Source organism: Schistocerca nitens, chromosome 3 (genome assembly GCF_023898315.1).
Source record: "Schistocerca nitens isolate TAMUIC-IGC-003100 chromosome 3, iqSchNite1.1, whole genome shotgun sequence".
NCBI classification, from domain to species: Eukaryota; Metazoa; Arthropoda; class Insecta; order Orthoptera; family Acrididae; genus Schistocerca; species Schistocerca nitens.
This window is the reverse complement of record NC_064616.1, coordinates 705828947-705855845: the sequence shown is the minus strand read 5'-3', so window position 1 is coordinate 705855845 and position 26899 is coordinate 705828947. Positions and strand designations below refer to the sequence as shown.

At 39.5% G+C, this 26899-nt stretch overlaps 1 protein-coding gene across 1 annotated transcript; it reads left to right on the top strand.

Moving 5' to 3' along the window:
* The first annotated feature begins 802 nt into the window (after positions 1-802).
* Positions 803-2327, top strand: LOC126249398 (uncharacterized). The gene is made up of 2 exons (XM_049951051.1): positions 803-1153; positions 2241-2327. Exons 1-2 carry the CDS (start codon positions 803-805, stop codon positions 2325-2327), a joined length of 438 nt encoding a protein of 145 aa, XP_049807008.1.
* Positions 2328-26899: the final 24572 nt, after the last annotated feature.

The following is a 26899-nucleotide window of genomic DNA, read 5'->3' as shown; positions in this document are numbered from 1 at the left end:
AAGCAGCAGGCGGGCAGACAGACAGACAGACAAACACTATCTTCGAAGACGGAGATTCCACCCTGAGAGTAGCTCAGGCTTTGCAATCTGACGCTTTCGAAGGAGGGGATCCAACCCTCTAGATGCAGAGGAAAATACAGATCTCTGACAGTTATTTCCATAGTCGCTCGAATTCCTTATGGTACCTCTCTTTATACAGCCCGTCCAAGCTAAATTGACATATGAGGCGGTAGTTTAAGGGAACGACCGTACCTGTTAATGCCTGTACTGCAGCTCCTATCAGCCACCGCTCGGACATTAACTTTATTTAATTGTTTGTGCTAAAAGTAACGAAGGCGCACGATATAGTACACAGTTGTTATCAACAGATGGCGCGCAGTCTCACAGTTATTCCCATGGCCTATAGAACGCCTTCCAAATGGTCTACCCTCTCCTTAGTTCCTAACCAGATCTCCGATGAGTTGATGGGAAAGCGTAGTACGATCTTCGATCAACAGATGGCGCGAGGCACTGTTACCATTGAACAGTTATTGAAATAACTGCCTGTATCAGAGGAACGGTTATCGCAGTAACCGTTACTTTTCAGTAACCGGTTATTTCTATCAGTTACGTTATTTTTTGCCACCTCTTAATCTGCAAGTGACTTGCAGCTTTTAGGATTTATTTCTATTTCCTGCAAGTAGGAAGCGCAAGTTATAGTAAGTATGTCGTCTGCATAACACTCATATTTAACAGTTTACTTAATGTGGTGACTTAATTTTATGCAGCTATCTCACGTATTATATGCCAACAAATTTCAGAAATGGAGGAGAAACGAGAATGGACGAAGCAGGACACAGAAAATTTTATTGAAGCCTTGGAGAGCTACCCAGAAATTTGGGACGTACAGAACCGGGACTTTAAGGATAGAATGAAGAAGATGTGTGCATTGAATGAAATCTCGTCAATATTCGACACGTCAGTGAAAGAGGTACAAAGAAAGTGGCATAACTTAAAGACCCAATTTTCTCAAGAAGTTAGGAAACTGCAGAAAATAAAAAGCGGCTCTCCTGGCATAGTTCCGGATTCTCGGTGGCCGTATTTTTCAGCAATGAAATTTCTAGAGAGTAGTGTTGCCACAACCTCTAACAGAATATCTTCGCTATCAACAAAGGTAAGTAGCTGTGAAGTTAAGCTGGGATTCCTTGTTTGCTTACTGTAGCTCCTTGTTGGGAAGTAAAAGTGGGGTTGGCTGCTCTTCATTGTGAGATTTCAATTTTATGACTTTTACCACCTATCTGTATTATGTTAAAGAATTAACTGCTAAATACTGTGATAGTGTACTCTCATGTTTTATTTATCCCCCTTGAGATGTTTGAGAACCTTGTTTTTACACCACTGTCTATTGCCTCAATATTTGTGGAAATGATTTGGGTAGGTTCATATTCTTTAAGGGTCGACAGAAGCGTCCGATCCCACACGTCGGCTTTGACCCGTGATGTAAGGGTGTTGTCGTGTGTGACGTCATGACGGCGCGGAGTTTGGTTCGAGTGTGGCTGTCTCAAGTTCTGTTTTATCTTATTTTATTTACTTTTCTGATCTGTTCGTTCTCTCTCGTGAGATTTTTTTTAAAATTTAAAAACACTTATTACTTATTTTAATTATCTGTTTCCTCCAATTTCTGTTTTAGTTTATTATATTTATCTTTCTGATCTGTTCGTTCTATCCCGTGAGATTTTTTTTTTTAAAGACAAAAAACACTAATCAGCTACTGAAGCATCTTTATCTTCTATGGGTTGCAGGGGTTACGACCCCTGGGGAGGTGGGTGGGTATTCATGCATGGCTGTCTTCACTTACACGTTGTAGCTACGCAAGGCGTCTAAATTTGTTTATATTTAGTTTGCCCCCACCCAAAACACCCCATTTCCCGCGCTTGTCCCGTTAGTGTCATTAGGCTTCTTGTGGAAAGGTGTGTGTTTCTTATGTTTCCGCCATATTTGTGACGTCATGGGTCAAAGCAGACGGGCGGGATCGGACGCTTCCGTATTTCCATAATACAACACTGTGGCAATGTTTATAATTATAATAATAGCTTCCACTGTCTTTTGGAGCTTGCATCACAATATGCTTCCCATCCAATGCCCCAATGCAGTGTGGCAAGTTCCAGTTCTCTTCAAACCCCTTTGCCACCTGCATCCACTCGCTTGTTGTTTCAGGAGTCTAGAAACAGGTGTAATTATTACATGTTCTATTTAATTAGCTAGTCACTATCCATTTTATGAGCATCAGAAAAAAATTTATAAGTATATCATTCTGTAAAATGCAGTTTATATCAATAAAAATTTAGTTTAATTGTTGTGTTTTCACATACCTTCAAATAATTTTCCCTTTTCAATACATCAAAAATGGCTCTACATACGTCAGGTACGATCAGAGAAATCGTGCTGACCGGAATACGAAAGAAGTACATCAGGGACTTGTATGAGTCTCCTACAAAGAAAAGATTTCAAAATTTAAACTTGTTTTCGTTCTATGTTTCACACAAATAAACGAAAAGGCATATTTTATTTGTAGCTCACCTGTAGCTATAAATCGTAGAGTGACAAGCAAACGTTCCTTTGCTGAAATAGCAGTACGGAACTTTGTGTCTCGTTTTGATATGACGGGCGCTATTAATGTCAACAAACACTCCAGATCATTTGAGGACATTCTGCAAAAGTTTTCAAACGTATCCATGCTCTCGATACCCAGTTCTTGCAAAAGGTTATTATAGGCACCATATTGCAATCTTCTCATTATCCACTCTCTACCCAAATACTCCTCTTTTTCTTTTTCACGTTTTTCATTACAATTACAAGAGCTGCAGCATATCTCACACGCCTACTTGTCATTTTAAACTTCGGCAGACACTCGTAGTGGTACTGAAAGCATATGTAAACAGTATATGCAACTTGTTGACGCAAGTTTCTTGCCAAAGAACTTGCGGAAGAATCTTGCTTAATTCTTGTGTTGTAGTGTAAACACAGCTGCAAGCGGATCGTAATAACTTGCAGCAATAATTTCTGCAAGCGACTTGCTAGTGTAAACCAATCTTAAGTATTGTGTGATGCGTTTGTATCTATGTATTTTCGGTAGCAAATATACATCGATGTTTTGAATTGTTGTTTCACTTCTCAGCACTTTACCACAGAAAACTGATCGAGAACATACACTCCTGGAAATTGAAATAAGAACACCGTGAATTCATTGTCCCAGGAAGGGGAAACTTTATTGACACATTCCTGGGGTCAGATACATCACATGATCACACTGACAGAACCACAGGCACATAGACACAGGCAACAGAGCATGCACAATGTCGGCACTAGTACAGTGTATATCCACCTTTCGCAGCAATGCAGGCTGCTATTCTCCCATGGAGACGATCGTAGAGATGCTGGATGTAGTCCTGTCGAACGGCTTGCCATGCCATTTCCACCTGGCGCCTCAGTTGGACCAGCGTTTGTGCTGGACGTGCGGACCGCGTGAGACGACGCTTCATCCAGTCCCAAACATGCTCAATGGGGGACAGATCCGGAGATCTTGCTGGCCAGGGTAGTTGACTTACACCTTCTAGAGCACGTTGGGTGGCACGGGATACATGCGGACGTGCATTGTCCTGTTGGAACAGCAAGTTCCCTTGCCGGTCTAGGAATGGTAGAACGATGGGTTCGATGACGGTTTGAATGTACCGTGCACTATTCAGTGTCCCCTCGACGATCACCAGTGGTGTACGGCCAGTGTAGGAGATCGCTCCCCACACCATGATGCCGGGTGTTGGCCCTGTGTGCCTCGGTCGTATGCAGTCCTGATTGTGGCGCTCACCTGCACGGCGCCAAACACGCATACGACCATCATTGGCACCAAGGCAGAAGCGACTCTCATTGCTGAAGACGACACGTCTCCGTTCGTCCCTCCATTCACGCCTGTCGCGACACCACTGGAGGCGGGCTGCACGATGTTGGGGCGTGATCGGAAGACGGCCTAACGGTGTGCGGGACCATAGCCCAGCTTCATGGAGACGGTTGCGAATGGTCCTCGCCGATACCCCAGGAGCAACAGTGTCCCTAATTTGCTGGGAAGTGGCGGTGCGGTCCCCTACGGCACTGCGTAGGATCCTACGGTCTTGGCGTGCATCCGTGCGTCGCTGCGGTCCGGTCCCAGGTCGACGGGCACGTGCACCTTCCGCCGACCACTGGCGACAACATCGATGTACTGTGGAGACCTCACGCCCCACGTGTTGAGCAATTCGGCGGTACGTCCACCTGGCCTCCCGCATGCCCACTATACGCCCTCGCTCAAAGTCCGTCAACTGCACATACGGTTCACGTCCACGCTGTTGCGGCATGCTACCAGTGTTAAAGACTGCGATGGAGCTCCGTATGCCACGGCAAACTGGCTGACACTGACGGCGGCGGTGCACAAATGCTGCGCAGCTAGCGCCATTCGACGGCCAACACCGCGGTTCCTGGTGTGTCCGCTGTGCCGTGCGTGTGATAATTGCTTGTACAGCCCTCTCACAGTGTCCGGAGCAAGTATGGTGGGTCTGACACACCGGTGTCAATGTGTTCTTTTTTCCATTTCCAGGAGTGTATGTACTGAAGTTTACTTTTCCCATCAATAATATTTATTTTTGTCAGTTCCTCACTTTTTGTATGATGGATGGTCACTCATAATATCACTTTCGCCGTTTGGAACTGGGCTAAGCAAACTGATGTGACATGACGGGATCGACACTATGAATACACCCTCACGTGACATCCAGAGTGAGTTGGCCTTTAATGAGCTTCGTCAGGGGCAAATTATTTGACAGGCTCATTAAGGTCAAATCATACTGGCTGTCACAACACCATGACGTCACAGCATTATCACACCATGGAACCGTCACATCAGTGCTTATTCACACTACTAGTCACGTCATGTCATGTCAATTGCCGATGTTGATGGGCTCAAGCAAGGCATACAGCTTTGTATCATGCAGTCATTAAGGGTACACGAGTGGGCCTTTGGCTCCAAAACCCCATATTGATGATGTTGCATTGAATGGTTCGCACACTGACACTTGTTCATAGCCCAACATTGAAATCTGCAGCAGTTTGCAGAAAGGTTGTAATGTTTAAGGATTCACTTCAGTCATTGTTGGTCCCGTTCTTGCAGAATCTTTTTCCGGCCACGGCAATGTCAGAGATTTGATGTTTTACCAGATTCCTGATATTTATGGTACTCTTGTGAAATAGTCATATAGGAAAAGCTCCACTTCATCGCCACCTCGCAGATACTGTATCCCATTGCTCGTGCACCGACTATAACACCACATTCAAACTCACTTAAATCTTGGTAAACCACCATTGTAGCAGCAGTAACTTATCTAACAATTAAATTAACCTAATTATGTCATGTATTGGAAAATTCGACTCGTTCCACATCATTACGAAATATCGTATTCATGATCCATGGAACTAGTATTAATCTAATCTAATCTAATCTAATCTACGTCAGACACTTGTCTTATATAGCCGTTGCAGACTGCAGCTCCATATTCTGCCTGTTTACATATCTCTGTATTTGAATACTAATGCCTATACCAGGTTCTGTTTCAGTGTATATAGTGTGGGTGTCTACTCTGTTTTGTTATTGCAAAACCTAAATAATTTTTCGCTTTCAGATATCTAATATCGCTTGTAGAAGAGCACTCGATGGAAAAAATATCGAAATCGTCATGGAACATCTTCAAGTTGCCATGAAAGCAAAGCATAATAATAAAACAAGGTAGATGCAACAACGCAGATAAATCTCCTACAAGAGACAGCCTCAAAAGCAGGCCTACATATATCTTATGAAAAAAACAGAGTACACGACAGATGTGGAGGAGTCGCCGAAATATACGGAAACTGATTATGGTAGGATAAAAAAGGCTTCAAAATCTAAATATCTAGATGAAGTAATACAACGTAATCCATCAGACCAAGAAGCTAACCTAGCAAGGGCGAGGAAACTGGAGGCGGATTTTCAACTAACAAAAATCTTGTGTAACAGGGAATCTGTTTCCATAAATGCAAAACTTTGACACTACAATACTCTCATTAAACCAGAATACCTTTATGTATCAGAACGCATTTCGTTAAATATAGCCAAACAATGAGGTGAAATAGAAAATAAGGAAAGGAAAATAATCAGGAAAGTCTTGGGCCCAAAATATGAGTACAGGAAATGGAAATAAAGAAGAAATAAAGAAGTTCATGAAAAAATTGAGTGAACATCGGACACTATGAGGAAGAGAAGAGCTGCATTCTATGGATGCCTAAAAGTGTTAGATGAAAAAGGATTGACAAAAAGAATTTTTAATTTCCTTGACAGAAACCCCAAAACATCAATGAAGTGGATAAAAGAAGTTAAAGCAGACCTGAGGGAAATGTAAATATTGGAGGAAGAAATAGGAGAAAGAGAAAGGTTCAAAGCAAAAGTAAAATGTTTCAAGGGTTTCCAGGAGAAAACAAAAAAGTGTGATACAATATGGAGAGAAGAAAGAAGAGTAAAACAAAGGAAAAGAACGAAAAATTACTGGACAGAAAGAAAGGAGAAAAGAAGGAATACATAAGTTATTTCATGTGGTCTTTAGCAGGCCAAAGCAACTTAAAAAAATAAAAAAGATTAAGATTGCGAAGATGCAAAAGCACTAAATCCACTACAACAACATGAGTCAATGTGGCGAAAATAGGTTAACTTCCGATTTTAGAAAACGACGCCACCATGAAAACGTTCTTCCCGAGAAACCTTTATGTGATGGAACAGTTCATTGATGTTCTGTGTGAATCCTAGCATTTGAAATGAATTGTGGAACATTTTGATGTGACGTGATGTGTCGTGATGTGACAGCCAGTGTGAATTGACATTAATGTGTGAATATATTTGCAGAGACGTGTCAAATTTTTGTCATGAAAATATATGTATAGTTGTTCTGTGGATTCTTTCAATATGTGTACTAGTGTGTGTTGTTGGTTCTGTGAAAGTATGCACAAAACTTGCTGTATTTTGACCAATATTCTTGGCAATACAACCCAAACACAGCTGTACCAAAACCTGAAATCAGTCACTTCAGTGATAAAGGAAATACATGCTCAAAAGTTATAACTTCTCCTTCACATATCAAACTCCGAACTTCCCACTGGTTCTTCCATTTGTGGAAGCTAAGCATTATAAAATGGCTCACATAAATGTGATACAAGACACCTGAAGACATATTTTTTCTCCTTGAGTCTTTGTTTCACTAAAAAAATAGTGATAACAACTCTTGGTTAGACGCGTCTGAAATAAAGAAAGCACAAGGAAAACCTTGTTTCATATCGACAAGCGCAAAAAGTATAATTAAATAAAAACCGTAACCACTAGTTCCATCAATGCAGATCCAATCACAGCCGTGCTTCTTCAAAATTTCACACTGAGCACTATTCATAATAATGACAAAATGTTGTTTTTTCAAGAGAGGATGACATGGGCTACTTGTATGTTGTGGCTTGCAGAACAACACTGAAGATTTATTGATAGCATTGACTTTGTTTACAAATATTTCTACACTGGTGCTATTGTCTTTATGACCTGTGACATCAAAATGTTGATTGTTATACTGCTCAGTGTTGTACACTTTTTACTTTATGTGTTACCAGGGAGAATCGTTTTAGCATGGAATCAGATAAACTGTCTCTTATTTTGTTGAGTATCACATAGAATAGAATTCCGTTTGCTTTTGGCAATGTCAACAGCTAACATGTTTCTTTCTACACCTGTCAAACTTAAACAACTAATTTTGCCGTTCCACATGAAGAAACACTTGTTCTACTTAGCACCTGCTGTCTTCAGCTTCAGTTACTTCAATGCTGGAAGAAAAACCTTGTCTTCCTCCTATTTTTGTGAGTCCTTTTGGTTTTCATGTAGCATTTACCCTTACTTATAGATAGGTTTCATCCTGAATGATGACATAGAAAGAAATGCTATGTGACATTGTCGTCAGTACAATACAATGCATACTTTTTGACAGAAAGTGAGACTGTGTTTCTCTCTGTTTGCTGTTTACAGTCACTGAATTCCTAAAAATATGCAAATTCAGTCTCTTCTAATATGATGGACATAGACTATTTAACTGACAAGTGATCATAGGCTAATAGCATATTTTCGAAAGGACTGGAACACCACACAATGGACATTTCATTTTCATACAACTACTCATTAATGCATGTCCACTTCTTCCATTGTATGTTAAACTGCACTCCAGGTTGAACGGTTTCCCATATGAACTACACAAATATTTACAAGACATTTGCTTCTTTAATTGTGGAGTTATATTCCTTAACTTTCCCATACATGCCTGTGATACGTGTTTCCTAAGATTTTTGTTATAATCACAACTTGCTCTGTACTCTGAACATATATTATTTTTGTTTATTTATTTATTTCATGTTCCATAGATCCATATGTGAACAGATCACCAGATACATAACAAGTCAGTTTTTAGAAATTTATTGTTTAGTACATAAGTACATTGAACTTATGATAGTTTAAAATATATGCTACAATACCTTACTTCACTTAGGAATATACAGATATACATATATTTGAATTTCAGTTATGCTGCACATAAAGAAAGAATGATGGCTCCACCACGCACGTAACAAAAATTAGTTTTATGCATACTAAAGAGATAATATGTACACTACTTTAAAGCTATTGACAGCATTTATGCAATATAAGAAACATAGTATTTTTATGGCAACAAACACATATTTTCCCATACAGATCACTTCTTAAAATTACAGGCAATCTAATAACATAACAGACATAAAAATCCTCTAGTTGGCAGTTGCTAACTCCTCGTACCAGTTGTTTCAAGTTATGACATATTTTTAAAATAAACATGCAAACAAACATATGTTTCATATGAGATGATATATATCACAGTCTATGTTCATCATTATTGCTAAATCACCTGTTTCAATTACAGTTGTATCAGAATGTTATGCATTGTGGCCACGAAATTAATCTGTACTATAATAAGATCTATGAACCCAGGCGGTTTCTGTTCCCCTACCAGATACATCCTCAGGTGGTGGATAGGGGAAGGCACTGTAGATATGCAGGGTAGGTGGGAAATAAAATACCATCTATGGAACAACATGGAAATCAAAATCCAAAGGTGGCTGACCCCAAATCTGGTGGTCTTTGGTCAGTGCCTATTCCCCAGGTTTGGGTCATCTGAGAAAAACCTCAAGGTCTAACAACTGTGGTCGTAATCCAGTGGCTCTAACAATAACAGCAACCCTATACATAATATTATGCATCAAACACATTACCCCAGCTGGACAATCAACTGCACCAAAGTGCACAAGCAGACAAACAGATTTTGGGGAGTTTGCAGCATTACACAGAGATGAGGCAGAGTGACTTGGAACTTTATGTGAGATGAAGTATGAAAAACAAAGTTACACAGCTACTTCCAAAGTAAATTCTCTTCAAAACCTGGAAAATTAATACATCTTAAAGACATTCTCAAGAAATACAAAATTCTCATAATGGCCCTACAAGAACTAGATTCATTGATGAAAACGGTTTTGATTCAGGAGCCTTCAGAATTTACAAAGGAAAGGTAGACAAAACAATTTTGAAAAACACACCTCACATTGGAACTGGTTTGATAATAGACAAAAATGCACTCTAAGCCAAAAGAAAACCATGAACCAGGAAGAAATTATCTTAATTGGACGGAACTCGGTGGATGTGATACAGATATGCAGAAAAATAAATTACTAAAATTTCATAAAATTTGCATCATTTATTCAAGGAAAAAATCTCTGGCCCTTATGCAAGAAGTTATTCGAGTTGGCATCGACTGAAAGAATTGTCGGATGCCCTCCTGAGGGATATTGTGCTAAATTCTGTCCATTTGGTGTTTTAGATCATCGAAAGCCCAAGATGGTTTGAGGTCGTTGCCCATAATGCTACAAACGTTTTCAGCTAGAGAGGAATTCCTCACCTCTACCTAGTCACAGAAACTCTTACCAACACATACTCCAAAGTCAAACTCGTGGGGGAACTCTCCGACCCTTTTGAGATAAAAACTGTGGTAGGGCACGAACATGGACTCTCCCCACTGATATTTAACTGCGCCCCAGAAAAATTAGTCATAATGAATACCAAAATCCGAAGTGGAATCCCATGAGGAACAAAAAACAAAGGTATCACAATTGTCCAGCCTTTGCAGATGATATGGCCCTACTAGCAGAGACCTAGGAAGAAGCCAAAGAAGAGACATTCGAACGACAAAAACAAGCAGACAAAATAGATCTGAAAATATCCTTCTAAATGACCAAGATAATGACGAACACAAAAACCTTCCATTAAATTTTAAAGTGGGAGAACAAAAACTAGAGGTCGTCAAAGAATTCAAATATCTTGAAGAATGGATCAGCTGGAATACTCTCGAGAGAAAGACAAAGGAATCTGGAAGACATAAAGTTAAACACTGTCCACTCAAATTAACGTAACAACCACCTGTCAAAATAGTGGACAACCACTTTTCACAGCACAGACAACTGCAAGACCTGCAGGAAGAGAGTCCGTGATGTTCTGGATGTGGCCCCATGTGGATTCCAGTGCTGTGGCCAGCTGCACTAAGTTTCTTGGTTGAGGATCTACAGCACAAACAGCTCGCTCGAGGTGGCCAGACTAATTCTCAGTTAGATTTAAATCAAGGTATTTCAGTTGCTTGGGGCATATGCTAATCTCATGCTGGTTCTCTTTGAATAAGCACATACACTGTAAGCTGTGTGATACATTGCATTGTCCTTCTGGTAGATGCCATCGTGTCGAGGAAAAACGAACTGTGTGTAAGAGTGGACGTGGTCCCCAAGAATATGTGCATACTTGCGTTGATCCGTTGGGCCTTTCCAGATGATGAGATCACTGAGAGAATGCCACAAAAACATTCTCCAGACTATAATGCTCCCTCCTCCGGCCTGGATCCTTCCAAAGATTGTTGCAGGGTCTCTGCTTCCTGTCAAGTGGAGCATAAAGCGTGATTCATCTGAAATGGTCATCTGTCACCACTCAGTGAGTGTCTAGCTGCGTTAATGGCGTGCAAATTCCAGCCTTTGTCACTGATGAACAGCTGGAAGCATGGGTGCACGACTCAGGTGGCTGCTGCAGAGGCCCATGCACAGCATTATTTGCTGTATGGTCGTTGAAGAGACATTGTTGGTAGCCCCTTGGATCATGTGTGTGTTCAACTGTTTAACAGTTGCATCTCTATTTGTCCCTAAAATTCTCCAGAGCCGTCGTTCACCCCTGACATCTATACCCCTTGGTACACTACAGTTGACTCTGTATCGGTTTTGCCCCATTTTGCCCTGCATGATATACTTTAACCATGGTGGCATGTGAACAGTTTACAAACTTAGGCATTCTGGAAGGGTTTACACCCTTTGCCTGAAAGCCACTGATTATACCCTTTTGGACATCTGATAAATCGCTCTCTTCCTGCATTATGACAACAACTGCCCTGTTTTCTGCATTCCCCTACATGCTTCACATACCATGTTCTGCTGGAGCTGCCACCTGCTGACGGTGAGTTTTTATTACACATCGAGGTCGAACACAGATTGTGACCACATTAATGTGGCTGGATCATGTATAACAAAAAGTCCCTCTCACGGAATGCAAAAATAAGACATTACAATATACTAATCAAACCAGAATCATTGCATGCAGCCTAAGCACAGCCACCCCAATCATGGTGCAGTTAAAAGGCTGGAGATGAAAGAAAGAAAGATATTAAGAAAAATCCTTTGCCCCAAATTTCATAACAAAGAAAATAATCCATGTCAGATACAAAACCATCTACCAAACCATCGAAAAATTCTCAGACACAATGAGGAAAAGAAGAATTAATTTTTATGGACTCATTCTCAGACTGAACCCAAATAGATTAACAAATATAAATTCTGATTACTTCTGCAACAAAAAAACCAGTCAGACTGGTTTAAGGAAACGAAGAAGGACTTAAGAGAACTCCAAATCAAAGGAAATATGCTCATAGATAAAACTGCAAAAAAGTAACTAACAACAAGAAAGCACAGTCCCAAGTAAAATGAAAATCAAATGAATGATACAAATCTCTGAAGAAGAAAGTAAAAGAAGACAAGAAAGAATAAAACAATACTGGGCTAATAGAAAGGCACAGAACATTAAAAATTATTTGGTTTAATGTACCTCAAAGTCGCATGAAACAAAAGAAGCTGAAGAAGATCCACATAATAGTAATTGCCTTGGTTTTTCTTTACATGTATGCTTGTTCCCAACGAGACTTTTAATTGGTAATGGGAGGGCATTAAAAGTCTTGGTGCCATCGTACAGAACCTCCTTCTGCACCACACTATCTTTTTTTATGTCACAGTGAATATCAAGTTTCCTCTGGGTATCATTATGATTTGAAGTATTGGTTTCGAGTAGTCTGCTACTTGTAGTAACAAAGCATGTAAGGGAAAAACATATTGAGGAACTACTGGAAAGATCTGAAGACCTTCAAACCAGTAGAGACTCCACACATAATTCTTAGAGCTTGCTTCTGTGTATAGAACACTTTCTTTGCTAGCATTTTATTTCCCCACAATGTTATATCATAAATAATAAACGGATAAAAATAGCCAAAGCATGCAGTTTTACTGTGCTCATCTCCCAGCTGTCAAATATTATTCTTAAGGCAAATGTTGCTGTGCTTAATCTTTTGCATAGATCTTGTGTATAGCAGTGCCACTTCAGTTTGCTGTCTATATGCAGACCCAAAAACTAGGACTCAATCTTTAAAATCTGCTGCTCACCAATTTTTAGATTTGTTTCGTCTGCAGCATTAGTGTTTTAGAGGAAAAATAACATAATTTTTGTTTTTTAGATTGACTGAAAGCCCATTAATTTCAAACCAGTTTACCACGTCTGCAAATGCCTTATTTACTATCTCACTTATTATATTTCGTGAAGGATTATTAACTGATGTAGAGGTGTCATCAGTAAACATGGTGATCTTTCCGTGTTCTGTGCACAGTCGTAAATCATTTGTAAAATTAGAAAAAGCAGTGAGTCTAATACTGAGCTTTGAGCACTGCAGTGGCAATGGAGCGCTAGTCTGAAGGTACATTTCCACCATGCATTCCTTCCATGATTACTTTCTGCTTTATACCACACAGTCAATGTCCCCATCATTCCTAAGGTTTTAACTTTATTCAGGAGAATATGGTGTCCAAAGCTTTTGATAGGTCACAAAATGTTCCAGCTGTCTTCATATTGTCATTTATGGATTGCAAGACATTTTCAACAAATGGATATACTGTATTTTCTGTTCATACTTCTTTCTGAAAGTCAAACTGGCTATTCTCGAGGAAGTTGTATTTAGTATGATGTTCAACCATTCCACTGTGCATCAAGTTATTCACTACCTTAGAAAAAACTGAGAGTAATGAAACTAGTCTATAGTTCATAGCATCTGCCTTTTCACCCTTTTTATATATTGGTTCAAATGGCTCTGAGCACTATGGGACTCAACTGCTGAGGTCATTAGTCCCCTAGAACTTAGAACTAGTTAAACCTAACTAACCTAAGGACATCACAAACATCCATGCCCGAGGCAGGATTCGAACCTGCGACCGTAGCGGTCTTGCGGTTCCAGACTGCAGCGCCTTTAACCGCACGGCCACTTCTGCCGGCTTTTTATATATTGATCATGTAAGTCAAGAGAGTATTCCTTGCTCAAGTGACATAAAAAAAGGCCACAGGACTTTATTTATTTCTCTATTAAGAAAAATCCTTCGCCCCAAATTTCATAACAAAGAAAATAATCCATGTCAGATACAAAACCATCTACCAAACCATCGAAAAATTCTCAGACACAATGAGGAAAAGAAGAATTAATTTTTATGGACTCATTCTCAGACTGAACCCAAATAGATTAACAAATATAAATTCTGATTACTTCTGCAACAAAAAAAAACCAGTCAGACTGGTTTAAGGAAACGAAGAAGGACTTAAGAGAACTCCAAATCAAAGGAAATATGCTCATAGATAAAACTGCAAAAAAGTAACTAACAACAAGAAAGCACAGTCCCAAGTAAAATGAAAATCAAATGAATGATACAAATCTCTGAAGAAGAAAGTAAAAGAAGACAAGAAAGAATAAAACAATACTGGGCTAATAGAAAGGCACAGAACATTAAAAATTATTTGGTTTAATGTACCTCAAAGTCGCATGAAACAAAAGAAGCTGAAGAAGATCCACATAATAGTAATTGCCTTGGTTTTTCTTTACATGTATGCTTGTTCCCAACGAGACTTTTAATTGGTAATGGGAGGGCATTAAAAGTCTTGGTGCCATCGTACAGAACCTCCTTCTGCACCACACTATCTTTTTTTATGTCATAGTGAATATCAAGTTTCCTCTGGGTATCATTATGATTTGAAGTATTGGTTTCAAGTAGTCTGCTACTTGTAGTAACAAAGCATGTAAGGGTAAAACATATTGAGGAACTACTGGAAAGTTCTGAAGACCTTCAAACCAGTAGAGACTCCACACATAATTCTTAGAGCTTGCTTCTGTGTATAGAACACTTTCTTTGCTAGCATTTTATTTCCCCACAATGTTATATCATAAATAATAAATGGATAAAAATAGCCAAAACATGCAGTTTTACTGTGCTCATCTCCCAGCTGTCAAATATTATTCTTAAGGCAAATGTTGCTGTGCTTAATCTTTTGCATAGATCTTGTGTATAGCAGTGCCACTTCAGTTTTCTGTCTATATGCAGACCCAAAAACTAGGACTCAATCTTTAAAATCTGCTGCTCACCAATTTTTAGATTTGTTTCGTCTGCAGCATTAGTATTTTAGAGGAAAAATAACATAATTTTTGTTTTTTAGATTGACTGAAAGCCCATTAATTTCAAACCAGTTTACCACATCTGCAAATGCCTTATTTACTATCTCACTTATTATATTTCGTGAAGGATTATTAACTGATGTAGAGGTGTCATCAGTAAACATGGTGATCTTTCCGTGTTCTGTGCACAGTCGTAAATCATTTGTAAAATTAGAAAAAGCATTGAGCCTAATACTGAGCTTTGAGCACTGCAGTGGCAATGGAGCGCTAGTCTGAAGGTACATTTCCACCATGCATTCCTTCCATGATTACTTTCTGCTTTATACCACACAGTCAATGTCCCCATCATTCCTAAGGTTTTAACTTTATTCAGGAGAATATGGTGTCCAAAGCTTTTGACAGGTCACAAAATGTTCCAGCTGTCTTCATATTGTCATTTATGGATTGCAAGACATTTTCAACAAATGGATATACTGTATTTTCTGTTCATACTTCTTTCTGAAAGTCAAACTGGCTATTCTCGAGGAAGTTGTATTTAGTATGATGTTCAACCATTCCACTGTGCATCAAGTTATTCACTACCTTAGAAAAAACTTAGAGTAATGAAACTAATCTATAGTTCATAGCATCTGCCTTTTCACCCTTTTTATATATTGATCATGTAAGTCAAGAGAGTATTCCTTGCTCAAGTGACATAAAAAAAGGCCACAGGACTTTACTTATTTCTCTACAACAATATTTCAATAATTTACTGAAAATGTTATCAACCCCAGCAGAATTTTTGCTTTTTAAAGACAGACTTACTTTTCCTATTTCCTTCACAGTCTTTTTCTGAACAGGCATCTCATGTATTTAGTTAGTTGAAGTGTTATATAAGAATTCTGTAGATTTATTTACAGAACTCAAACACCCCACTGAATTTGTAACTGTTAAGAAATGATTGTAGAAAATATTAGCCACAAGTTCAGGATCTGCACTTAATTGTACCCATTCCTCATACTAGTCATTTTTTCGACAGATGAACTGTTCCCTGTCTCATTTTTCATACATTTCCATATGGTTTTCATTTGATTGTTAGATTTATCAGTTTCCTCTTTTAAGTACACTCTTTTGGATTTTTATGTACACAACTCCTCTTTCATTTTACATAAAATCTTGTTGCCCTGAGTAATCAGTGGCTTAAATATAGAGTTACGCTGGTTTTGTCTAACACTTTTCTTATAAAACGCTTCCTCAGGAAGACATGTAGCTCATTTAATAAACACATTTTATTTCAAGTTAATATCTGCTGTATTATATATTTCAGACCAGGCCACTAGTCTTCTGCCTGTATGTCTCCATTGTTTCTTTATTTATTAATCTCACAGTTTTACAGACGGGTTTTGGTTTTATTTTAAGATTTAACTGAGGGTTAGTAAGAAATACATGTGTACTTTTTATCTTCATTCATCATATTTCTCATAGTACTGTCCAAGTTTAAGAAGGAGAAAATCTTTGCACTTTCACCACATCTCAAAGATATCAATGACAGCGACAGATACACACTTGACAGATACACAACAGACCACATACGCCACAAGATGTCAGGCAACCATCCACTGAACAGTGCATATTTTCTGTCTGCTACATTGTACAGCTTCGGCTCTCTCGATGAGAGATTGGCTCCATAGAGCCATAGTTGCAAATCAGGTTTTAGACACAAGTCTTAGATGGTAGCTAAATACAGCATCCTTGGTAGAAGCCATAAAGTAATATTTGTACCCAATGGTAGAAGACATAGAAGCAGTAGCAGTAACAAGGAGGTTAGTAATAGTTTTGTCGGCGATCTCTTTGTCATTGCCTCGAATTTTACAATGATGTTACACACACCACATTGTAAAAGATTTAGAAGAATCTTATGAATATTTTAATTTATTTCCATATAATAAAGTCTTTCTTATGCCCTTTATGCTACTTGGAAGTAGATGCTGTGCAAATAGGAAATATTAGGTAAATGAAGCTGCCTTCTATAAATATGATAACCATTCTTGCATATAACATTACATTTGTGAATGATACTGCTCAATAGAGCAGTACATTAATTTCTGTATAGACATCTATAAATTACATACAGTGAGGGAAACAGTAAATGTATTTTCTCAGTAATGGGGTCAAAAATAGGTTTGGCTTATGCTGATGCTACTGCCAGATATGATTTTATGAGTTGTGGACTTCATATCAAGAAGGAAGGGAATTTGGCTGGGTTGATAGCAGATTATTTAAGGTGTGACACTGCCACTCATGGTAGTTAGAGAGTACCATACCGTGGGGTGACTATGCACAATTTTTGGACAGTGTTTTGAGCAAAACCATGTAAAGCGTAGCTGTTTTGTAAAATGGGTTTTGAAAATGTGGTTAGTCTATTCAAAAACAATGTAAAAACTACCTAGCAACATAGAAAGACATCAAAAAGATATTTTTGAAGTTTCAAATATTTTAAAAATTGGAGGAAAGTAGCCAAAAGGGACTGACTGCTTTGCACCACTTAATATAAACATTATTTTGATACAGAATAACCTCTTAAGGCTGTGTTATCCACTTGCCTTGCAATGTTTATAGTGTTGGCATACAGCGCCATAGTAAACCAACATTCATGTATTGTTCTGGAAATCAAGCAAAAACAGAAAAAAATCAGGATAGCACAGGTTTTTTTATTTAACATATAAGAAAAAACAATACTGAATTTAAAGTTTTTGTCAACAAAGAAAAGGCCAATGATCCATAAGTTGGTATGTTGGTTCGTCAAAGAGTCAGCGACTAGACCAGGAAAATATTTTGCACATATTCATCACTAGTGATGGGCTAAACTGCGATTTTCCGATATCAGTGATTTCTGTGAATGCTACTTTTCAGTATCTGTTATTCTTAACTGCGATTTGTCGCAGTTAAGAGTCGCAGTTAAGGAACATAGGTCGTGTATCCCTCCGCCACTGCTATTTCTGCGATTTCTGCTACTTCCGCGATTTCTGCTACTTCTGTGACTTCTGCGATTTCTGCTACTTCTGTGACTTCTGCGATTTCTGCTACTTCTGTGACTTCTGCGATTTCTGCTACTTCTGCGATTTCTGTGACTTCTGCTACTTCTGCGATTTCTGTGACTCCTGCGATTTCTGCGACTTACCACTGTATGAAAAAGTTACATCTGTCAACACAGAAAATTGCATCGCAACAAACCTGTCATTGGCAAGTATGTTTTACGTTTTTTCTTCCGTTGGCTTTAATTTTGTATTAAAGAAACAACTGTGAAAATATTAATAGTGTAATTAACATGTAAGTAGCCATACAGTACCGTAATAGTTCGTATTTAGAAAATGAATTCTAACATATTGTTATGTTCACAGGTACCTGAACTACATTTCAGTCACTCAGTAAAGTGATAACTCAAAATATCATTGTCAACAGATCTGAAGAAATTGCCACTGCGTCTTTAGACCGTTTTCGTCAGACGAGAGGTTAGTTTCTAAGCGTTTCGATGGGCTTAATTACTTCAGTGAGATCGTTCTTGCAAATTTGATATTCATTATAGCAAATATTAGCAATCTACTCTGTCAATTATATTGCTAGTAATTAATGACAGCAAAAATTGTTTAATAATCCTTGTGTTTTTGCAGACACAGTTCTGACTCTGATTACTGGTTGCTGTACGTATCTATTCACATCAAGGCTGTTGGGAGAGACTCGTGAAGATTCAAGACAGCTCTTAGAGGATTTGCAGTTAAAAAGTGAAATAATTGTGAAATAAGTGTGTGAATGATTAAACTGTGTTTTATTGAAGTTGATGTGCGATTTTAAAGGAATAATAAATGTCAAATACAGTGAGTGAATAATAAAAATCTCATTTTCCACATGTTTAAGCCGTCCTATACCCATAATTTTCCGCCACTTGCTTATTGGTAAACACTTGTTGGAGAGCGACATGCCGCCCCCCCCCCCCCCACCTTTCTCCACAATCTTGGTGTGACACTGACCTGTAACATATCCTGAAGTCTACAATATGCATTTTGAGGCTGTTGATATGAAAGTGGGAAGTACAGATCTTCCAGCTAAATCAGGAATAGCTTAAGTGCATTACTTGAAAGTAACACAGGAAAAGCTTACTTACGTAGGTGGTAGTAGTGTCGGCAAAAAGTTCTTGTGTGTGAAGTTGCCATGCAGAACACCAGGTGTAAAGCTTTTCTCCCGAGTCTTGAACTGTGTCGGAACAAAAGTGAGGCATTCATATGACTGTTTTCATTTCTCTACACTTATACAGATGTCTGAGTTCTGCTGTGTTAACATTGCAAAGTCCTGTAGGCATGTGGAGTATTAACCAAAACTGTCATATTGGAAGCAGAATCAAACACATTTGTTACGTTACTTGATATTTTCAGGAGAAAAGGGCAATGTTGCTTCTTATTAATATAATACATTCAGAGTCACAGCAGTATTTGACCAACCATAACTGATGCTGAATGTGCATGTCGTCATATAATATGAAAGGCTTATTTCAATAGTGGTACAAGTCCATTACCTCCACTTTTCTGTCTATAGTGCTTCTGAAATTAGTGATCCAAACAAACATAAATAAAGGTTCATCTCTAGCAAGAAGCCATATGCTTGAATATTTCTGGTATCTCAACTGCAGATTTTTCAGCGCTCATTTAACTTTACGACTCTATATCTCAAAATGAACAAAAATGGACTTGTACCACTATTGAAATAAGCCCTTCATATGCACACACAGCACATCGATCTCGTGAGGCACAAGGCTCTCATAACGAAGTACGTACGCCGGTCAACAGATGACACTAGGAAAAGTATGTTAACTGCGCTTATTAGTTGCTACTTGCGACTCTTAGTTGCGATTTGTCACAGAAATCGCAGTTTGACTCGGTAGCGAATAGCGTAGTATCAACTTTGCTCAACAGATGGGAGTGCTAACTGCGCTTTTTAGTTGCTACTTGCGACTCTTAGTTGCGATTTGTCACGGAAATCGCAGTTGGACTCCATAGCGTACCGCAGAGATGGAGGTAGTGCGAACTTTGGCCAACAGATGCCACTGTTAACCACGCTTTTTAGATGCTACTTGCGACTCTTAGTTGCGACTTGTCACTGAAATCGCAGAAAGCAGTGCTAAATTCGACCAATAGATGGCTCACGTCTTTGAATGTGAAATACTTATTGCGACTGCTAACTGTGACTGAAATCGCAGTTAGATTCTGTAAAGTTGCTACTGTGATATCTGTGACTTCTCAGTCACTGTGATTTCTAACAGATACGCGATTTCCTGCCCACCACTATTCATCACTATCAGCCAAAAATGGAACTGTGAAAATGTCTCTTATGCTTAATGATTTTTGGGGGGGTTTCCAAATATATCCTCCCATTTATGAAAAAGGACATCTTTATTTAAAATGGTTCAAATGGCTCTGAGCACTATGGGACTCAACATCTTAGGTCATCAGTCCCCTAGAACTTAGAACTACTTAAACCTAACTAACCTAAGGACATCACACACATCCATGCCCGAGGCAGGATTCGAACCTGCGACCGTAGCAGTCGCGCGGTTCCGGGCTGAGCGCCTAGAACCGCTAGACCACCGCGGCCGGCCATCTTTATTTAGAGATCATTTACAGTTATTGAGAGAGGGCATCATGATATTTACAGCTACTCCATCATCATTAAGGCTTTTAGTAACACCAAGTAATTCTTATTCTCCGACAGTACAATCCTAAACACACCAATCTGTTTGCTGATTGGTTTCAACTCTTCATGTAATTTTAAAAGGGTCTCTTCATTCTGAGTAGATGCTGCCAGCTCTTCCATTTGATTTTATCTGCATGATTCCCAATCTTCTTCTGAACTTTCCTCAACAATTAGTTCATCTAACAGGTCTTCATCACTAGAATTATCAAGCACTGCCTGGATTTATCTCTTGTCAGGTTGTTAACTAGTCTCTGGCCACAAACTATAGACCAATTTCATTACTCCACTAATAAGGTAGTGGGGAAACTGATGCACAGTAGAAACATTTCGTGATATTTCAAGCCAATGTTCCATTTCATGAACATTCCAGACATTGTTTCAGATTTTCAGTACACAGTAATCTGATTATGAGCGAGCTCCTAGCTTATGATTACGCTTGTACCAAATCATAACAAAATAATCATTTTCAACATATTAACATTCATCCAAAGCTGAATCAAGTCTAAAACAAAGTAATGAAAATACTATGGTGCTTCTTTGACCTGTCGTGTCAGTGGTACAAAGTTGTTCCCGATTTCTCAGAAAATAATTTCTACAGCTAGTTTCCACTGTACAGTGATAAATAAAGAATCTACTGACTACAATTTTCTGGAAATGACTTAGACAATGGTTAGTTTCTACACATAAATAAATGTCATTTGCCTTTTGGTAAGTACTTTGCTGGTAGGAAAATACAACTCTTTCTTGATAAAAATTATCTCAAAAATTCAATAGAACAGGTTTGTGTAGCAGAAAGTATCCAAGACAGCGAGTGGTAGAGTAAGTCAAACATCACCAATGTTATTCAAGGCAAATTGATTATCACTAATTTTTCATGAGACTAATGAGAATCAATTATGTAATTCTCACAGAAGTCCATAATTTATAAAAATGGTTCCCTCAAACAATGATGTACAAGAAGTACATAAATTATGTTAAGTTGTTTACAGTACAAGTAGATCATAGTCTTAATCAGAAAACACACAGCCTTCAATTTAGTGACCACCTTAGTTCAGCTACATATGCACTACCAATATGCACAGTTGCTCTTAGAGATGATTTACCAGTGAAGAAACTGCTTTATTCTACATATTTCCATATTTCAGTTCAGTAATGGGGTACAGAATCAGTTTGAAGAAACTTAATTTACAGGGATATTATTTCCAGAATAGAGAATTACGTCTGATGTTACTTCCGTATTATCTTGCAGAGACTACTTCAAAGAAAATTCATATTTTTACAACTGCTTCCCAATATGAACCGCTCAAAATGTGTTGCACTAGTATCATTGTTGCTGTGTTTTTCAGTCCAAAGACGTTTGATGCAGCTCTGCACACTACTTTATTCTTTGCAACTCTCTTCATCTCTGAACAACTACAGGAACCCACATTCATTTGATCCTGCTTACTATACTTGTCTCTTGGTCTCCCTCTGCCATTTTTGGCACTTACACTTCCCTCCAGTACTAAATTGAAGTTTCCTTGATGTCTCAGAATGTGTCCTGTCAACCGAGCCCTACTTTTCGTGCTGTTGTGGCACAAATTTCGTTCCTCCCCAGTTCTATTCAGTACCTCCTCATTAGTTACACAATGTACCCATCTAACCTTCAGAATTACTCTGTAGTACCACATTTCTAAAGCTATTGTCTGCTTGTCTGGACTGATTATCACTCACGTTTCATTCCCGTACAAGGCTAAACTCGATACAAATGATTTCAGAAAAGACTTTGTAACACTTAAATTTATATTCAATGTTACTACATTTCTCTTCCGAAACGCGTCCGCAGTTCGTTGTCTCGCGATCGCGTTCTCGCTTCCCGAGCACGTGGTCCCGTGTTCGATTCCCGGCGGAGTCAGGGATTTTCATCTGCCTCGACTGGGTGTTTGTGTTGTCCTCATCATTTCATCTTCATTCATGAAAGTAGCAAGATTGGGCTGAGCAAAAGTTGGGAATTTGTACGGGCGCTGATAAACGCGCAGTTGAGCGCCCCACAAACCAAACGTCAATATCATCTTCAGAAACGCTTTTCTTACCATTGTCATTCTACATTTTACATGGTATCTACCTCAGCCATCGTCAGTTACTTTACTGCATGAGCATGTCTTATTTCCTAATCTAAGTCCCTCATCACCTGCTGATTTAATTCGACTACATTCCACTACCTTTTCTTTCCTGTTGTTAATGTTCATCTTATATCCTTTTTTCAAGACATTGTCCATTCCGTTAAACTGTTCTTCCAAGTCCTTTGCTGTCTTAGAAAGAATTACAGTGTTATTGGCAAATATCAAAAAATTTTGTTTCTTCTCCATGGATTTTAATGCCTACTCCGAACTTTAATTCCTTCTCCAAAGTTTTCTCTGGTTTCTTTTACTGCTTATTCAATGTGCAGCTCGAATAACATTGTAGATACGCTAGAACCCTGTATTATGCCCCTCTAAATTACTACTTTCCTTTTATGTCTGTAGACTCTTATAATTGCCGCCTGGTATCTGTACAAGTTGTAAATAAGCTATCGCTCCCTATATTTTAGCCCTGCTAAAATACAGGGAGCGGTCTCATGACTTGCATTCTTCCTTTTTCAATATAGCGTAGTGTATGTCTAATCATGAGTGGGGCAAGACAGATTGTGTAACCTGTTCAGTCAGTCAACATGTATTGACAGGTCGATTCAAGCTTAGAATGTGTGTACACTGTCATTTATGACTAGAAGTGTTGTCAGCACAGGAAGTCACCCCCATTAAACAAGTGTAACAAACCACTATGTCAATCGAACTTTCCACCACTACTGAAGGATGCAAACCACTGAAGATCTGCCTTGTATTGTTCATCCATGCTCAACAATACCAGCTGATGACTGCTGCCTACAAACTATGGCTTGTAGATACCCTGAAAAGATAGCAACAGAAATTCTTACTATGGTTTTGGAGGTAAGGGAATACTAGGAATGGAACCCAGATCAATGGCCTCGTATTTTATTCATCAGTAGGTGCATAATTTGCCTGACACTTTAAAATCGTGATAGTTTACTGTGGCATGCATGCAGTTCCATGTGTTCAGCAGGGACATAGGCGAGTCATGGGTCAAATGGCTCTGAGCACTATGGGACTTAACATCTAAGGTCATCAGTCCCCTAGAACTTAGAACTACTTAAACCTAACTAACCTAAGGACATCACACACATCCGTGCCCGAGGCAGGATCCGAACTTGCGACCGTAGCGGTCGCGCGGTTCCAGACTGTAGCGCCTAGAACCGCTCGGCCACACTGGCCGGCGCGAGTCATGTTTTGCGCCAGTATGATGTAAGGATGTTGGACGCCTCACATCAATACTGTTGGTAATTTGGGCGCTATGCAGTACTGCAACCAGATCCCCCTTTGCATGTAGTAAAAATGCTGCAGTATGCACTGTAGGTTTAAAAGAGATGTAGTTAATGCTGCAGAAAAACACTGGGATTTTAAAAGCCAGAAAATAGGCAGCTGTTGATAGCAGTTGAGGCAGTGGGAACAATAAAAAAATGAGAAAAATTTTAGAAGTATTGATCATTAACAGCAATAACATAGGCCTCTCAGAAATGAAATTAATAAGAAATATGGAAAATAAGGCTGGACAAAGGATAGCTGTCATGAGACGGATACAAACGTTAAATAGGGTGTTGCGCGCCAAGATAGTATCCCCAGCAGACAATAAAAATACGTCTAAGTTATACCTTTGCAACTCGTGGAAGCCGAACTGCCATGGTCAACGACAAGTAGACTGGCAGCTAGGGGGAAATGCTGAGTGAGTTGTGGCAAACATGGAAGCTATTGCAGCACAGGGGAATGACGGAGTGTCCAAGTCTGCAAGCAAAGCATAACAATATCACGGAAAACGAGAAATATCATCATGCTAGGGGCAAAGCAGAGTCTCGTAAGAAAGGCTTGATACAGCTCAACTTTAAGTATCCAGGTGTTGAGTCAGCAGAAAAGAGCCTCTGAAAGATGAAACTGCGAAAGTCTGAAGTCACTAGCAGGGCTATCAACGAAGAAAAACCAAGGCACAGGCTGACATAGCCTTCCCCACCGCCATCGCTAACATAAGTACCTCACCCTTCTTAACAAATGTATCATTGCTGAGTGCCGACTGCCAACTGCCCAGAGTGTAGTCTCAGCCCTTGTATCAGTTGCAACTATCCATTGTAAGGGGAGGCTATGGAGATTAACCCTCGGCTTGCCTAGGTGTCGATCGTCCATGGAACCACGAGCCTGGCCGGAAGGACGCTGCTGCCAGCTGCATGCCAACTTCTGAGGCTACACTGAGAGGGGCGCAGAAGCCACTGTCACCCAGCAGGTCTGCTGGTCACTTGACCCGCGTGATCTGGACGCTGTCCGTCATCTGCCTTTGAGTGGGTGGGCTCTCTGCTGCTCATCCCATCCCTCTGGCAGATACTGATGCTGCTGGCTCCCGTTTCCGAAATGGGGGCTGAGAACCGACCTCTGTGTGGCAGCGAGTACTTCAGGTGATCCTGGGACGAGACTCCTGAGCGTAAATCTTCGATGTCCATGAGAGGGCTTAGGAGATCGATACGCAGAGCTGGAGGCCGCCGGAATCTGCGGTCGACACCCACCCATGATGTAGCAACCGCCACCTGATGCTTCGCTGTGCTGGCGATACTGCAAGACGAACGCAAGCCGACCATCCACCACTGATCAGGCGCTACTCCACCAGCCCAGCTGAGGAGTGGTGCTTTGAAAGACAATGCTTTATTACTGCCTAATAAATATGTCACTGTCAATGATGTTTTCTTGGCGCTCTTGAGCGTAACTATTACCTCACCACCACATCCTGCCTAGCTCTCTGCTGACGACCGTAGAAGTCTGGGGCTGGACTCTATAGGGGTAACACAGATGCTACACACAGGTTAACAGATAATCAATTTAAATTGTACAGTTACCAAATGGAAAGGTAACCGAGTAACACAAGCAGAAAATACAGGAAGAAGACGGAAACAAAATTTGCAGAAACTTTGTGGCTATCCAGAAGCAACAAGGCCAGTTGAAAATGAGCACCCAGTGTAAGAATATCATAGAGGAGATTCAGTCCTTCTTAAACTCAGAAACCTTTACATGAGAGTGGAAGGAACAAATATCTAGGTATTGATGAAATATGAGCATAGACCTTAAGTGCATCAGGCTATGGAATGGAACAAGAACTATACGAAAATGCGAATAATATTTGTGAAACTGTGGAAGTTGCGTTAGCTTTTGAAAATAATGTAATTGTTACACTGTCAAAGACTTACGAAGGAAGCAGCTTTGGATGAACAGTATGAAAATTAGCGGATACTCATCCTAAAAATATATGCATCAAAACTGTCGCCTTAATACCTGAACCAACGTCGAAATATTCTGAGCCTGGAAAAAGATATTGTTGAAGTAGAACGTCGCTATTAATGCTTTTACAGAGGAACGTTTTATGATTAGTTTTGGAGTCAGGTGAAGGCATCATGCAATGTGATAGACGATTTTGACAAATAAGTCGATTAGTGAGGTTGAAATCGTATTCTGGTAGAACTAAAGCAAGGTACATCAAGTGTGAGGTTTCCTTGAGCTGCAAAAGAAGTATGAGAGAGATATGCTTTAGTTTTCTGGGTGAACACTCTCTAGTTGAAACCTCTGATTGAGCCTTCTGATTAAGATCGCGCTTCTAAATCCATAGAATTTGGCTATCAATTAAACATTCTTGACAGACTTGATGCTGCCAAGTTATCTATGCATCACTTGCAGCTGACACATATCAGAACCTCAGAAACCCCTGCCATCGCCCCCCCCCTCCCAAATGAAGATAAATGTTGTATGCTCTGCAGTTATTACATGTTCTACACCACCACAATCATAGTATAAAGTGGAGACTTTTTGAAGGTATACATCGCATGTGACGAGGCTATGACAACTGTCTAAGGCAGTCACTGTCACAGAGAAAGAGAGCTGAATAAAATTAATTTCGTAATTTGTCACAGATTTGGGTTGCTTGCAAAGTTCTGAGTGAATTCGTAGTTATCTTAGGCTGCACTATTGATCAATTAAAAATTCATTAAATTAAACCCATCATTTTATGTATTACCATTACTTTTCATCATCCAACGGACACCACAGATGGCTTGCCTGCATGGAGGAACATCTTTTGGAGGAGGCAAGGTATTTTCACATTAGCCATAGTATTAATTTATA